Consider the following 15,730-nt stretch of genomic DNA (forward strand, 5'->3'; position numbering starts at 1 on the left):
GGGGGGGGGGCGGCAATACTGTAAGTGGCTGCATAATTAAAACGTAAACTGCTCAGCGAGTGCTTCAAGCACTATGGAGTGGTTTAGAAGCAGCACATTTTGCTTTCAGGAGCAATAGGAGTATACTCTGGTTTTGGAATGTCACCCCCAAAAAAGGCATGGTTGGTGCTAGCTAGTCTTTTTAGAAAATAGTTTAAAAAGGTTTTTTTAGCCAAGCATTTAAAACTCTTATGCCATCTCAATTTATCTTTTAATTTTGCTGTTTCCCAGTCTTTTGGAGACGTTCATGTTAGATTGTTCGCACGTTCATGCAAGTTCATTCATTGCTCAACAACGGTACCATCAAGCATTGCATAAAAGGCATAATAGCTAAATCTGTGGTTTAGGGGTTAGAGTGTGGGATCAAAGCTTGAGAGACCCATGTCCTCTAGTCCTCACTGAGCCAGAAAATACCTAGTGTGATCTTGAGCCAGACACTCTCTCCAGCCTAATCAGTTTCTCAGGGCTGCTGTCATAAAAAACAGTAGGGAAACAGAGAGCCATGTCACTTGCCTTTTGATCATCAGAGGAAAAGCAAGGTGTAAATACTAGAGGCATCCAATAGTCCGGTGTTTGTGCAAGACAGCTTCCTGTGTTCAGTTGTACCTTCCCACATTAAAATCACCTCTCAGTAGAAGCAGTTCACATGTCCATAGGTGAGATACTGAACCACATGCCTGTCTGTACAAATCTGCTCATTGGTGTAACATGTGAAGCAACTTAACTTTAGTTCTGCCCGTGTTTCCATTAGGACTAAGCAAGATGGGACATTAATTAGGTGAATGCAATCCACATGTTCTTGGACTATGGCGGAGCTGTCCTGACATTCTATCTGAAATTATTATCTGCATTTCAAATAAAGTCTCCTTTGGTAAAAGCGGGACATTCCTCCAGATGCAAACAGCAGTTCCTAAAATAAGATTCTCTCCCCCCCCAGGAGTATGGTGGAGGAGAAAAAAAGAGGCAGCCTCTGAGATTCACCGCTTTCCTGAAGTTAGTAAATAAATAACAAAAATAAAAATAAATATCAGTTACATGAAAATGAATGCTATTTCCAGTGTTTCTCCTAGATTTTGGCTCAAGTCACACAGCACTTGTCAATGAACCTGAAAAAAAAAATCCACCCATCTAAACCTAATGGAAAAGGCAAGAAAAAGGCATTAGCAACCAAGTCAGTTCTCCCCTTGTCTCCTGCACTGTGATGTTTTTTTGGCAGGCAGAAAGAGTATTACTGTATATTGGTTGGATTCCAGGGATGCTGTCTGCTTCACGCGCCAGCAGGTAGCTCTTTTATGATCCAACAAACGTATTAATGACCAACAGAATACAAGGCGCATGTTCATCATAAATAACCTTCGCCAGTATGACTCAGCAGCCGCGAAGAAGGAAAATGCCTATAATGAGAAGAAGGGTAGCCTTTCATCCCTTGGCCGTTCACAGCTATTATTGGGTCTGTGTTTAAAGCATCCATCGAAAAACAACCAAGTGGCTCCATAAAACATGACTTTGTGATTAAAATCTAATAGCTGCCGAAGGAAAATAAAGAGGTAGTAAAATGCCTCTGGACTAGATTTAACTCCCTTTGTACAGTTATGTATAATGGAGAAAGAACATACACACAGAGTATACGTTAAACACACTTCTATGCTGATTGGAATACAGAAGGTTAAATAGGTAGCCGGGATGCACATTTACACCCCATGTCCTGCTGGATAAGACACGGCTCCTGATCATGGAAGTTCTGTAAATATGTTCAGCTGGATATTTTTACAGGCTCTTCTGCCTTGTGCATGTTTCTAGGAGTAATGCCCAAACAGAGCTTCAGATTTATTGGAATGCAAAGGATTGTTACTATAAACTCAATATGTGGGCATAGTTCTATATCAGGCTTGTACAACTGGAGTGGGACCCACACAGCTGACCACCGGCTAATCATGATAGCTTTCACTACGAGATTAATGAGACTTGAGTTAGTATTATCTGTTCGAGTCTGTAAAAACAAAGGATGGTCCAGTAATTGGCAGGTCACAATGCTTGGCTAATGGGCTCATAGATCTAATGACTTCGACTTCCTTATTGGATTCCACATTTTGTAGTTGAGAAACAAATTTATGGACTAGCAGTACTGGAACACTTGCAATATAATGGGTTTAGCAATCAGTCAGTTCTGGTTTTTCTTGGAGTCTCATTTTTCTAGTCTTTGTGCCGTCTCATTTCTACACGAATTGGTATTTTTAAAAAAGAGGTTGGTAGGAAAATCAATATGGAGTTTTGCATGTATTTCTGTGAACATATACTTTTTTTTTTGCACTTTCCCAAAATAATATACTGTATCTAATTTTTGTGCCCATATTCCCCTAATACATGTATTTTAGTTTTGCAGAATTACATTACAAAGTTTTGCAAAATGTGAATGCCAAAAGATAATTGCATTCCAGTTTGCAAACTGATTTCAAATGTGCAGTGTTATTTCTTATAAAAATCTGATACTTATCAAAATGTCTCTCTGCCCTTATTCATCATATCATCCCTTTCACAGCCACTTGATTCATGGCACGGAACAAAGGCTGAGGGCAAACATATGGTACAGATAACTCTGAATTAAACCTAAAAGTATGCAAGAGTTGGAGATATGTGAATGAAGACACCTTTCATGTTTAAGAAAACAGACTTCAAAGGAATACAGTGGTTAAGTTGTAAAGACCAGTCACAAAACAAAGCATTCCCCAAACTTAAGACTTCTTGCTATGACACTCAGACACAGTCAGTCTGTAAGGATTTTTGTCTCCTTATTATGGGCTATCTACAATGTGTTTTTTTGCCACAGGGCTCTAGAAAGTTAAATTAATGGGGTAATCACCACTTTTGTTTAATTACTCTCATTACAGCCATATGCTCTTTTTGGCAAAATTGTGCATGGCATTGGAGGGCTGATTTAAAGAATTGTTATTCACAGGTGTTAAAAAAAACATAAGAAGATAATATGGTAAGAAAAATCTGCATGATATTCTACAAGGTCAGTTTTACACTGGCTTCTATACTGAAAGACTCTTCTGCTCTCTGAAAGTACCCTTGATTACATATCAGACTATTTTGGGGTTACCAGTTATTTCAATAGCTTGCTGGGGATATTTTAATATGTGCCCTGTTTAAAAGGTTTAATTGTCCTAATAGGGCCTAATGTGGCTTTAACGAAATTGAATACCTTGAGCTCCTGAGAGTTGAGAAAGCACTCAAAATTACTACAGAAAATAAGCCAATGAATAATATATATGTATTATTCTAGAAAGAGTAGCATCAGAATACTGATTATAGGGATACTCAGGGAACAATACTGGGAAAGGTGTTGTTGTTCAGAGTTAGGAGTGAAAAGTAAAAGGGCCAGGTTTGCTGATGACCTTTATTTAGGTTCATGAAAATAAAAAGATACAGAGAAAAGGTTCAGAACAAACACTTCTAACTGATGAGCATTAAAATGGCAAATGCAGGTCAGTTGTAATCAAGGGAAAGCAATGCACATTGGGGTAAAAAAGAAGAAGAAAAAAATCCTAATTGGTGGGATTTGATCTCACTGAGAAGGCAAGAGACGTAAGGATTATGGTGGAAATCCTATTGAAAACACGGACCCAGCATGTGGCTGTGGAAAATACTAAAATCCCATGCAGGGGACAATTAGAAAAGGAACAAAGAATATTAAAAACCCAGACACAGAACCAAGCACACGCCCCAACATTTATTTCACCATTATTCTTTTGTATAAATATATGATGTAACAAATATGGGCACAATGTACTGTTCTGGTCATCACCCCTCAGAAATATCATACGGCTGGGGAAGCCGTCTAGAGTGCTTGTTCTGAGCAGATAGGTGGGGTATAAATAAATAAATAAATAAATAAATAAATAAATAAATAAATAAATTTTAGAAAAGGGCAAGCCAAATGAACAAGAGGCTGGAACAAGTCCGCCTGGGGAAAGTCTAATGTTTGCAGATACTAAGTTTTGTAAAAAATAAAAAAAAATTAAAAAAAAGACAGTTAAAAAATAAGGGGTAGAGACAGGATAACAATTGCATGCTGTTAAGTTGATTCTGACTTATAGTGTCTCTTTTTAGGCTTTCCTCAGTGGGAAACACTCAGGAGTGGATCACTACCCGCTTCTTCTGAGGTCGTCTCGGGACTGTGCAGCTTGCCCATGACGACACAGGCGGCTCTTCTATCAGGAGCCCTCAAGGTACAGTAAGTGAGATATTTAAGGAGTGGCTTTAGCAGTTTCATGCTCTCAGTGAGCTTCCATGGCTCAGCAGTGATTCGAACTCAGGCCTCCTGAGTCCTAGTCTATCACTCTATCTACTGCACCACACTGGGTATCAGTAGGGACATGACAGAGGTCTATAAAATGATGCATGTCCCCAACTTTTTTGGGACTGCAGACCGGCTGAGCCTCCGAGGAATGCAGCCCCCCCTGCGTGCACACTCTCAGGTGCATGCATGAAGTGGTGAGGGAGCGCCTGACTGCCAGCGCCGGCATGAGCAACCCCCACCACTTCACATATGTGCAGGGGCATGTGGGTGCTCAGGCGCATGTGTGAAGGGGTGGGGGAGCGCTCATGCTGGCGCTGGCAAGCATGCACATGCGCAAAGCAGCTGTGGGGAGAGAAGTGTGTGCGGGGGCGGGAGGTCTGTCTTCGTGGCCCAGTCCAGCTCAGGCCACGGACTGGCACCGGGCTGCGGACCGGGGGCTGACGATCTCTGGCGTAGAGTATGTGCATAAAAAAAATTTCTCCCTCTTATAATTGTACATCTTTTGGTTATCTAGTGAAACTACCGTATTTGCCAGTGTATAAGATGACATATATAACGAACACTATATTTTGAGTGGAAATGTTGGGGTCGTCTTATACGCCCAGTTGTCTTATATGCCGGCAAATACGGTAAAAATTCAGAGATTTAAGAAAAGTACTTCCTCATGCAGTTCCAGTCTTACAAGTAATGAAGCTGATTAGCATGAGATAGGGTGATGGCCAAGAACTTAGTCACCTTTCAACAAAAGTATTATCTCAAACCACATGTGAGGAAAAAAGTGTATGTAAAAGGAAAAAAAGTAAGGTGAGGAGAGGGAAAAAGAAAGGAAAGGCAAAAAGAGAGGAACATACAAAATACAACATGGTGGACTGAGGTACCTGGCTGCAGAAGCAGAGTTCAGAAGTTTGATTCATCACCGTGGAGAGCCACCCTGTGTAGCCTTGAGCAAGCTGCAGCCTCTAGATGCCTTCAGAAAAAGCGAATGCCAAACTACATCTTTGTACCCTACAGCTGGAAAACCTCAGAAAGGGTTTCCATTAGCCAGAATCAACTTGATGGCACACAATTATTCTTTATTAAATTCATTTTCGGAATATAAATGGCTTTGCATTGCCCAGTTTTAACACTCCTTTATTAACTTGGGGAAGTCAAAAGCAGTTCTTTAAAAAATCTCTCCCTTGCTCTTCATGACCAACTTTAGAACTTTCTGATAGCCATAGTTATTATCCAAGTCCTGTTTACCTCAGGTGCAGCTCCAGCTGTGAGTAAAGGAAGTGGATGAAGGCCCTCCTTGCCACAATCTCCGCATGGCAGTCGTTGACCACAAGGCCTTGGTCATTAAGGTATTCTCCATTTATGCATTTGGTACCTGATGTCAGCACAATAACCTGAGCCTGCCGAAGATCCAAACCTGCAGAAAGATTTGAAAAAAACAGCAACATGAAAAACACACCACACACAAAGGAGGTTTTAGAATCGCCTGATGGTCTTACAGCGTAATTGCTCAGGCTCTTAAAGGCCACACTTTCATGTGGCAGCAGAGAAAGCCCTAATAGAATGATTACACAGCTTCCGGAATATGCAGCAATCTTGTATCGTGGCTGTTGGAATAATGCAGGGTCCATTTCAGTCCAGACGGCTAATTCCTAGATAAAAGCCAGCTGTTAAAGTTTACTAGTTAAACCCATAGCTACTACATCACAAGAAATGTACACCTTGTATGGAACTAATAAAAGAAGCTCTCGCTATACATATAAATGCTAGGCTGGTTGTGGGCTTCTTGTCGTTGTTGTTTTGGCGATGGTGGCTCTTTTTTAATATTAGAAACATGCACTCCCTGTAGTGTGAGCTTTCATTTTTGTGAGGCCGTACATGATGATAAACAGCGAACAAATTTTAGAGCTCATCTTCTTCAGAGGGCATACAGAAAATACAAATGCAGCCAGGTCTTTGTTTTGTATAAAGAGAGAAATAATTGTGGGTGTTCTTCTCTAGGGCTCTCCTTCATGCATCGAAGTTTCCTTGGCCCATCTCAACTGGCCACTCTTCCATAAAGAGAGCACACACCAACCTTTTGTTGGTGTGCACACAGGAGGCAATTTTTTAAAAAATAAACTTAGCTTTTGTGCATAACCACACTATTGTGATGGGAAAGGCTGGAATGTCTGTCGAGGATGATTTCCAAACTGAGACAGAACCAGGCCTGTGGCAATCAGCAGCCCACGTTGGACAGGTGGGCAAAGTGCTGATTCATGCAAGATGCGTATTGTAATATGAAGTAATGACGGAGTGATGGAATGTCTTTACTGACTGGCCATATGTAAATATATGTGGATATATAAATGTGTGGGGCATGTGGAGAAGATGTTGGATCTCGTCCTGATGAGTACTATGCTGTTGGTTTGGGCTGCTAGAACTTCTGTACAAACTTGTAAATATACATGGTGTTGGGAAGAAGCTGCCTGTGTGTGTGTCATTCTACTGGACCGCTTGGACTGGCTCTAAATTCTGCTAAACACTGCAAATTATGGCAACAATGTCTAACACCTGGGAGCCAGCAAAGTCTTTCTAAGAGGCTGGAGCAACGGTTTGCTTCCTAAGGTCATTGATAACCTAAGTGAACCCCAGTGAAGAAACAAGGTAGCTACCTGGGAACCAATGGCTTGAGCCATTAGAGATGGGCACGAACTGCTCGTTCTGCATGGTTTGTTTCCCGGCCGAATAGCTGATCTGCAGTTCGTTAACCTGCCCTCTCCAGTGAGTATCTTTCTCAGCAGCAGCACGTTGTCACCGAGTGGCTAGACGAGGTGGAGTGTTGAACTGCAGATCAGCTGTTTGGCCAGGAAATGAACCAAACTCACCAAAAAGTGGTTTGTGTCCATCTCTAGTTGTCATACATACATTTCTAACAAAAAAGGGGAGGGGAAAAAAAAGAACCTATCTGCAAAAATTTGCATATCCTCTGCTCGCCTCTGGAACATTCTGCCTCTGTAGATTTACACACCTCCCTGGGTATTTTTTAAAAACCCACTAATAACGTGGATGTTTAGGCAGGCCTCCTCCCCCCCCCCCGGTTAATTCCTGACTTTCTCCCTTGCTTTCTCTATTATGATTTATTTTGTTTGCTTTCCATCATATAGAATTCTTTAATTGTGTTAAAAAATCCTTTTTTATATTGTTCTTGTATTTTGTGTTGTAAGCTGCCTAGAGTGGTTGCAATGACCAGACAGGTGGGGTAGAAATGGAAATAAATAAATAAATAAATAAATAAATAAATAAATAAATAAATAAATAAATATGCTAATTTATATCTATAGGCACAAATGTAGAATGAATTATTGTAATACAAATAGAGATTTGATACATATCACCATCCTGGGAATGAGTAAGAAAGCCAGTGTAATGTCATAGTTAAAAAACAGGGCTAAAAACCAGGTGACCTGGATTCAATTGCTGACTTGACCAAGAAACTCAGTGGATAACTTTGTACCAATTATACTCTCTCATCCTGACTTAATTCATAGGGTGGTTGTGAGACTAAAGTGAGGAGAGGGAGACTTATGGATGCTGCACAGGAAAGAAGGTGAGATATTAATATGCTAATCAGAAAATAAATCGATATAATGTGCTCAGTCTCCTGTTCAGGTACTAACTTTGAAAGGGACCACTGAAAGGTTCCTGCTGTTGTAACCTGTATCGCTTTATTTTTAGTCTTAACAGCCCTTTGAGTGGGAATGTCTTCAAACAAAGAAGGGAACCTGTCCACCCTACAAGCAACTGGGGAAGAATGAGGGAATTAACTCATTAATGAAAACTAACTAGGGAAGTATTGTTCAGGAATGCACCAGTTGTGTTTTATGGACTCTAATCTCCAGGAAGTCCCCAGGGAGAATTCTGGAAGTCCTAGCCCGCAAACCCACATCTATGGACACCTATATTTTGCTCACCCAGTTTCCAAGGCTGCAGTGCTATCTCAGGGCATGTTTTCTGTTGCTAATATACAAAAAGGAAAGTAGCCACCGGTGAATGGTAGTTCTTGAGGAGGCACCCTCTACCACTTAAAGGGCTCTGAGACAACAACTCCCAGCAAGCACTGTGACAGCTTCCTTTTTTTGTATATTAACAAGAGAATGCTCATAATATCAGTTTCTAGAAAGAGTATTCTGCCTCTAAAATAGGTTCCGGGCATTCTGTGTTCCATAGTTCAAAAAGTGTGGCTAGAAGACAGTGAGAAGAATATAGAGGCATAGATCCAATGAAGAAACAAGGCTTCCTATTTCTTAATTATACTTAAGAAGTTGGATGTATAGTGGAGGCCAATATAGATACATGTGAAAGAAGGCTGAAGCCATGGCCAACATCATCCTCCCTGCCTTTCATGCCCCTCTTGGGCACATGTGACCAGGACTGCTTGTTGTACAGATACACAATACGAATTTTTTACATTTAAATATATAACATGTACAGTTTTTTTTAAAGGGTGCTGTGTGAAGGAGTCTTCAGGTACCTAATCCAGATGTGATGGAGGGACACATAATTCAAGCTGTTGACTTGTAAATGGCGGAAGCTCATCTGTGGTGTAATCACCTTTTTACAAACTGTTGTTTAATTTTTCTAGCAAAGAGATGAAGGGTACCGTAACCTAAATAAAGCCTAAATAATTAAATAACCATTAAAATGAATTAATTTTAGAGAATATATTACATTAAAAGAACATGCACACTCATTCACACACCCACACATATCTGTTGTCCATTTTTAAAATCCTGTTTTAACGCAATTCTTGCAAAGCCTTACTATAAGATTGACTGACCTCAGAATAACATCATTTAAAATAAACCAGGAGAACAGTACTTCTTTCTTTGTTATGACCTTGGCATGTGACCCAGCGGTCTTGGAAAAGCTTTTAAATATTTCCTTTCCCTCAGAGCTTTGCATGAAATAAGCTCAGGTTGGAAAAGAGGAAAGAAAAAAAATTGAAACTAAACCTTATGGGGAAACAAATGTATAATGCTGGGGTTTTAATACTGGGTTAAACAGTTTTCAAATTGAAAAGGAAATGAAGCGAAGTAATAAGGCAGGCAAAGAATGGAAGGGGAAAGCAGCTTCATCGGCAGCTGTCCATGAGAGGAGAAATCTAACATGGGGAAAAGGGACATCAAGACACAAGGAAGAGATGCCATTGGTTTTAAAGGCCATAACAATGGGAAAAGGATCGCACAAAAGATGAATTAAGGTTGTTGATGAAATTTTATTGTCCTCAATGACAACACGTATCTTAACACACTGACACACTCTACTGAAGAAATGTTCCAGTAGCTTTTTTTTGGGGGGGGGGGTAAATAACAACATCAGAAACAAAAACCTCAAGTTTGCATACAATGTGTATATGTCATGTGAAAAACAAAGCTTTTCCACTAGGTTATTTTTTGCACAATACCCTTTCTGTGAATTTTTGGAAAAAAGTGCTGAAATGTGAAAAATGCTCAAAGACTCTCGAAATCTCATCCAATGGGGGAAAAAAAAACTTTTGACATTTTTCTTTCCTATTGGGAAGGAACGAATTTGTGAAGATTTACATCCACAGATCACGCACAGTACTAAAGATACAAAGAGAATTTTCGTAAATACAATGTAGGTTGAGTTCTTCAAAATATTATTGTTTAGACTACAATTCCTAGGAAATACCAGCCACCATGGCCACCAATAATCCAAAAAGCAATGGATTAACTTGGACCAGATGATCTTTGAGGTCCTTATAGTTCGCTTACAGTTCTAATTACACTGATGTACCATAAGCTTAAATAGACCAAGACAAAAACAAAACAATGCACTAAGACTTATTCAGTCCTTATTAAAAAGAGTCTGGTTACCATGAGTAGAAAAGAGAGGAGTGTGCTAGTTCCATCCTTCTCTTCCAGTTTTGTCACTCCCTCACCTGAGAAGGAGGGCCCGCTATATGTGGGGGCTCTCCATGTGAATCAGGAGCCTCAAAAAGCAACAGCCTGACTCAATGTGGGAAATCATCGTGGATAGGGCACGCTCTTCTTCATCCTTGCAGGAGTGTAATGAAACCAGAAACGGAAGGAGTGGGGCTAATGGTGCTTCCCTGTACCTGTGGTAAACCTAATCTTATTAGGCGCAGGGATATTCCCATTCCTTTCATAGAGGCCATTTTAACGTCAAAGGCCGAGGTTTCTGCCATCTCAGATTCTTTACATAGTGGTGTGCCCATCTCAAGGCACACGTTTGGACAATTGTGACCCCAAATATGTAGAGTAGCTGATCAAAGAGTCTCAGCTCTCACAAAACTCCCCCTCCCTTTTGAACTGATTTTCCTCAAGACTGGTTGGTAGTGTTTTCCTTTTCTTACTACACTAAGGTAACGATAACTGAAGGAATCACATATGCTTCTCTTGCCTATTCATGTTTCCCATTTCTTCCTTCTTACATCTTTTTAAAGACTGTAACCCCTATGGAGCGGTGTCATGTGCATTCTTTACTAAGCATCCTGGTGAGAGATGGAAAAAAATAATAACAAAATTAAATGATATATAAAGCAGTCTGTGAACAGTTGAAACTTAATGTCATTTTAAGGGTTAATTTTCCTTTTTCTGCATAAGGTTTGATCACAAAGAGTCTTTTCTAAGACTTTACTGTCTCCAATACTCTGGCGAATAGTTCTGTAAATTGCAAATGTTTTCAGTTACTTGTAACCCAGCTTTGCAAACAGACTGTTATCAGCAATGCAAATGTTTTCAGCCTTGTAAATAATCCATTATCAGCAATGCAAATGTTATCAGTCCCATGTAACCTAATTTGCTCTCCCTCAAGAAAGATGAAATGCTGCTACCTTTCTGTGCTGCCTGATGAAGAGATCTGTGGAACAAAGAGGCTCCTTGACTTACAGTAACTCTTTCTCTCTCTCTCTTTGCTGAGAGAAGGGGAGAAAGATAGCTCAAAATGCAGAGAAGAAACATTCTCTAGTTCGGATTAGGAGGTGTCCACATTTACAACAATTTACTAGTGTTATATACCCATCATATAAAGTATTTCTGATTGGTAAAATGGGTAAGGAAACTCCCAGTGGTCACTTTAGCCAATGAAATGGGGCAACCAGACAAATCAAATTAGAGTTAACATTTAACCACTGAGAAAAACCATAACTGCGTCCACACTACACAAATATAGCAGTTTGATACCATTATGATGGAATCCTGGGATCTGTTGTATGTTGAGGTATTCTGTGGCTCAGGGAGTACACTAAATTTTTCCAGAAGAGAATTTTCACTAAACTATAAATCCCCAACTTTCCCTACATTCCTAACATAGGGACATTTAACAAAGAGATGTCACCGGATAAGGATCTAATGCGGATTTCTAAGAAGAAACAAAAGCAGAAACCCACTTGCCTTCCAGTTCTTATGGAAGAGGCTATTTCATTAATCAGAAACAGCCTTCTGCAATCTGGAGTGTTCCAGCTGTACACAACTACAAATCACAGCATCCTCAACACAGACTGTGTTAAGCTGGTAACTGACACAAACCAATTGTTCACTAAAAAAGAAAAGAGGAGGGAAAGCTATAAATAATGATAGTTTAAATTCACCCTTGTGAATTATTCATGGAGTACATTTTCATGCAATTTTGAATGCTGGTTCCTATCTATTTGGTAGGCAATAATCAGTGTTCTTTTTTAGTTCCCTACTTAACAAATCAAGCTTATGTGCATATACAGGTGCGTATATGTGCATTTGAACTGAGAAAGAAAATCTTGAAAAATGTTACTCATTCTCTTTATTATGCTTTCCACTCAGCACAATCCAGCCTATTTCTGTGCTGTGCTTTTCCTTGTTAACTGTATGGTGTTAATCAGAGTATCCTCCATCGAGGAGATTAAGAAGCATAAAACAGGAATGCTGTTTTGAAGGTAGGCAGATTGAAAATAAAATAAAATACGACATACCCAATTGTGAAAGGCAATTTATTGAGAAAGACTCCCCCCCTTTTTAATTGGATATCATTTTTTTCCCAGATAAAAAAGGCTCAAGATTCGGGTGGCTTGTGATGAAAGCCATGGGCAATGCCTCACTCCAAGCTGACCTGTGCTCTTCTCAGAATACTGGTTCTCAGACTTCCCTGGGTTGTCTTAAAATTGTGCTGCTTATATAATGCCCCATAGAGCTTAAAGCTCTCTCTGGGTAGTTTACAATTTAATTATGCAGGCTACACATTGCCCCACCCTCCAGCCAGCTGGCTACTCAGTTTACTGACCTCAGAAAGATGGAAGGTTGAGTCGACCTCAACTCAGCTACCTGAGCCCAGGTCTGAACTCACGTCATGAGCAGAGTCTTCACTGAAGTACTACAGTTCAACCACTGCACCATGAGGCAAGCAGTAAGATTTCCATATGGATTTGAAAAAATTCAGATTAAACAGATGTACTGTTAATAGAATTTGGGATTTCAAGAATAACTGCTTATTTTTAAGTTAAAATATTTTTAATGAAAATTTTTTTAAAAATAAAAATTACAAAATAGATTTTGTTTTGTTTTATTCAAATGAGGTTGGATGATGGTAAAGGGGAGATGTGGATGATGGTGCACCAACATCAGATTTTGTCCCTAAGGCTTCTGAAGCAGGCCCAGGTGAGAAGATGAGTGCCTTCAGGCGAATACCCCTTTCCTTACACTGGATCAATTTAGTCAGACCAGAATTGCCAAAAACCAGTGCCACTTCCATCAGCTTCCACACAGGAATATTCTCATTGCATCGGCTCTTCCGTCAGGCTTTCCCTGAGCATCAAGTTGCTGATATCTCTGCTTCCCTTTTATCATCCCTTTTGCCATCCTTTCATCATCCTTTCTACCATCTTTATAGCCATCTGTTTTAATTTCTCCTACTAGTTATTGTAGGGAATGTGGTGGTGCTGTGGGATAAACTGGAGAAGTCTCTGTGCTGGAAGGTCAGAAAACCTGCAGTCATAAGATCGAATCCACGCGATGGAGTGAGCTCCCGTCGCTCGTCCCAGCTCCTGCCAACCTAGCACTTTGAAACATGTAAAAATGCAAGTAGATAAATAGGTACCACCTTGGTGTGTTTAGTTGTGCTGGCCACGTGACCACAGAAACTGTCTATGGACAAATGCTGGCTCTACGGCTTGGAGACAGGGATGAGCACCGCGCCCTAAAGTCGGACACAACTGGACTAAATGTGAAGGGGAACCTTTACCTTTACTAGTTATTGTATCTGTTGAATGCTTGTATTATTTTATATTTATTGTGTTTTAATATTGTGTAGTTTGTCTTGTTGTTAGCCACCCAGAGTGGCCTGGCTGTCAGATGGTGCCAGGTATAAATCAATCAATCAATCAATCAATCAATCAATCAATCAATCAATCAATCAATCAATCAATCAATCAATCAATCAATCAATCAAACAAACAAACAAACAAACAAACAAACAAAGATAGGCTTTCACAGGATCAGGGATAATCCTGAAGCCACTGTTGATGATAAATATTTGTAAGCAGAGCATGATTTTAAAAAGACAAAGATTCAAATAATGGAATATGTGCATATGAACTAAGGCAGTGGTCCCCAACCTTGGGCCTCCAGATGTTCTTGGACTTCAACTCCCAGAAATCTTGGCCAGCAGAGGTGGTGGTGAAGGCTTCTGGGAGTTATAGTCCAAGAATATCTGGAGGCCCAAGGTTGGAGACCACTGAACTAAGGGATGACAGAGAGAATAGGAAAACTGTCTACAGACTTCTGAAGGATGGAGGCCCAAAGAAAGAGTTCGGGAGTGAGAAAATGAGTTAGGAATTGTTTAGGATGGTTTGTTATTATGGGAGCAACAAGCACTTCAATCATATCAAAGGCAGGAAAACAGAGTCTTGGAGAACCACAAGAAAATAAAATTATATCAACAAGGAAGTTATTTATGACAGAAGGATCTTCCAAAGGACGTAGAGAAAGCTCTGTTGCTAAGTGATGCATTTAGATCTTGATTTAGAAAAAGAAGGCACTCAAGAGTGTACTGTTGGGAGCTCTTGGGCATTTGCAGAGTCATGGATGTGATGACTTAGCAGTCTTTCCCACTTATCATTTCTATGGTCCATTACATTTACTCTCCTCTGCAAACAGGGAAGAAATGAAGCTTTAGTAGGGAACACACTGACTTAGCAGAATCATTTGCCTGTCTGTCAGGTTTTCTCAGGGCTATGTCTGCCCAGATTAGTGTGTTTTAGGAGTGGGACGGGGGAAACAGATGTATCCTCTCCTGACCCCAACAAAAGTTGTTTGCTGACCTCCGTTTTCTTGGTCCTTGCCTTTTTCTTCTGCTATGCAGGAGCGGGTGTCACCATTGTGCCTGGGTACGTTATGTCGTGCTTGCGGGCCAATTTCTCTCTTGTCAATTACACCAATACAAAAAGTGCAGAAAAAACAACAACAGCAGAGTGTCTTCTGGAGAGGCAATAAGTAGTGGATTGCATATCCACATTTTCTCCCGAATGCCGCTTTTTTCGCATCTGGTCTTGTTTTCTAAAAGACAGTGGTTTCCTAACTTCTTACATTTAATTAATTAAAAATATTTTTACCTGGCCTTTCTCCTAAAAAAAGACCCAAAGTGGCTTACACCATTAAAAACACAGTCTTAAAAGCTGAAAACAATAAATTATTCAAATATAAAGAAGAATTAATAACAATAAATTTAAAATGTTAGGTAAAAGCATTACGAAAATTTGATTTAGAAGCAATGGAATAAAAACCAGCCTGTTTATTGACTCCTAGACAGTCAGTCATTAGGAAAAGCCTGCCTGAAGAGAAAGGTCTTTGTTTGCTTGCAGAAGGACAACAAAGATGGGACCACACTGGCCTCCTGTGGGAGGGAGTTCCAGAGTCTGGGAGCAGCGACAGAGAAGGCTCACAGAGTCACAATACGTTTGCTGTATTATGGCATCACAGGGTAAGAGCCAGGCCCCCAGGGCCCATCTACTAATTGATGCCTGCCTTAAAGATCTTTTACTATGTTCTTCTGGCACTCTAAACAGTACTAGGCAAAGAGATCTAGCCACCCTTTTGATTTTCCACAAAAACCATGGCTAGATTTATTTGGGGCAGTGTGGAAAGTTACCCATTCATTTGAGTTACTGCTATGGCCAAACAAGTCTGCCAGCTCATACTGGAATCCCAAGGAAGAGGAATCCTAGATAACATTCTATTGGGGGATTCTGGTTATTCCTTTTCATTAGCAAAATCTAAAGTAGAAAAAACATCAAAAAGGCATAATACCTCTGCTTCCTCTTGTGTTTAATTCAATGACATAAGGCAGTCATGGATGCATGTAACGTATGCAGGCTGGCAAATATATGTCAAGTGTATGCTT

General features: G+C 40.1%; 1 protein-coding gene across 1 annotated transcript in view; it reads right to left on the bottom strand.

Annotated features, from left to right (window-relative positions):
* The window catches only part of ADARB2 (adenosine deaminase RNA specific B2 (inactive)), a 392,231-nt gene that overhangs the window by 51,748 nt on the left and 324,753 nt on the right, over positions 1-15,730 (bottom strand). The window contains exon 6 of the mRNA XM_073002915.2: positions 5,585-5,753. Within this exon, the coding sequence (XP_072859016.2) occupies positions 5,585-5,753 (169 nt within the window). The remainder of the gene's footprint in view (positions 1-5,584; positions 5,754-15,730) is intronic.

Source organism: Pogona vitticeps, chromosome 6, assembly GCF_051106095.1.
Source record: "Pogona vitticeps strain Pit_001003342236 chromosome 6, PviZW2.1, whole genome shotgun sequence".
In the NCBI taxonomy this organism is placed as follows: Eukaryota; Metazoa; Chordata; class Lepidosauria; order Squamata; family Agamidae; genus Pogona; species Pogona vitticeps.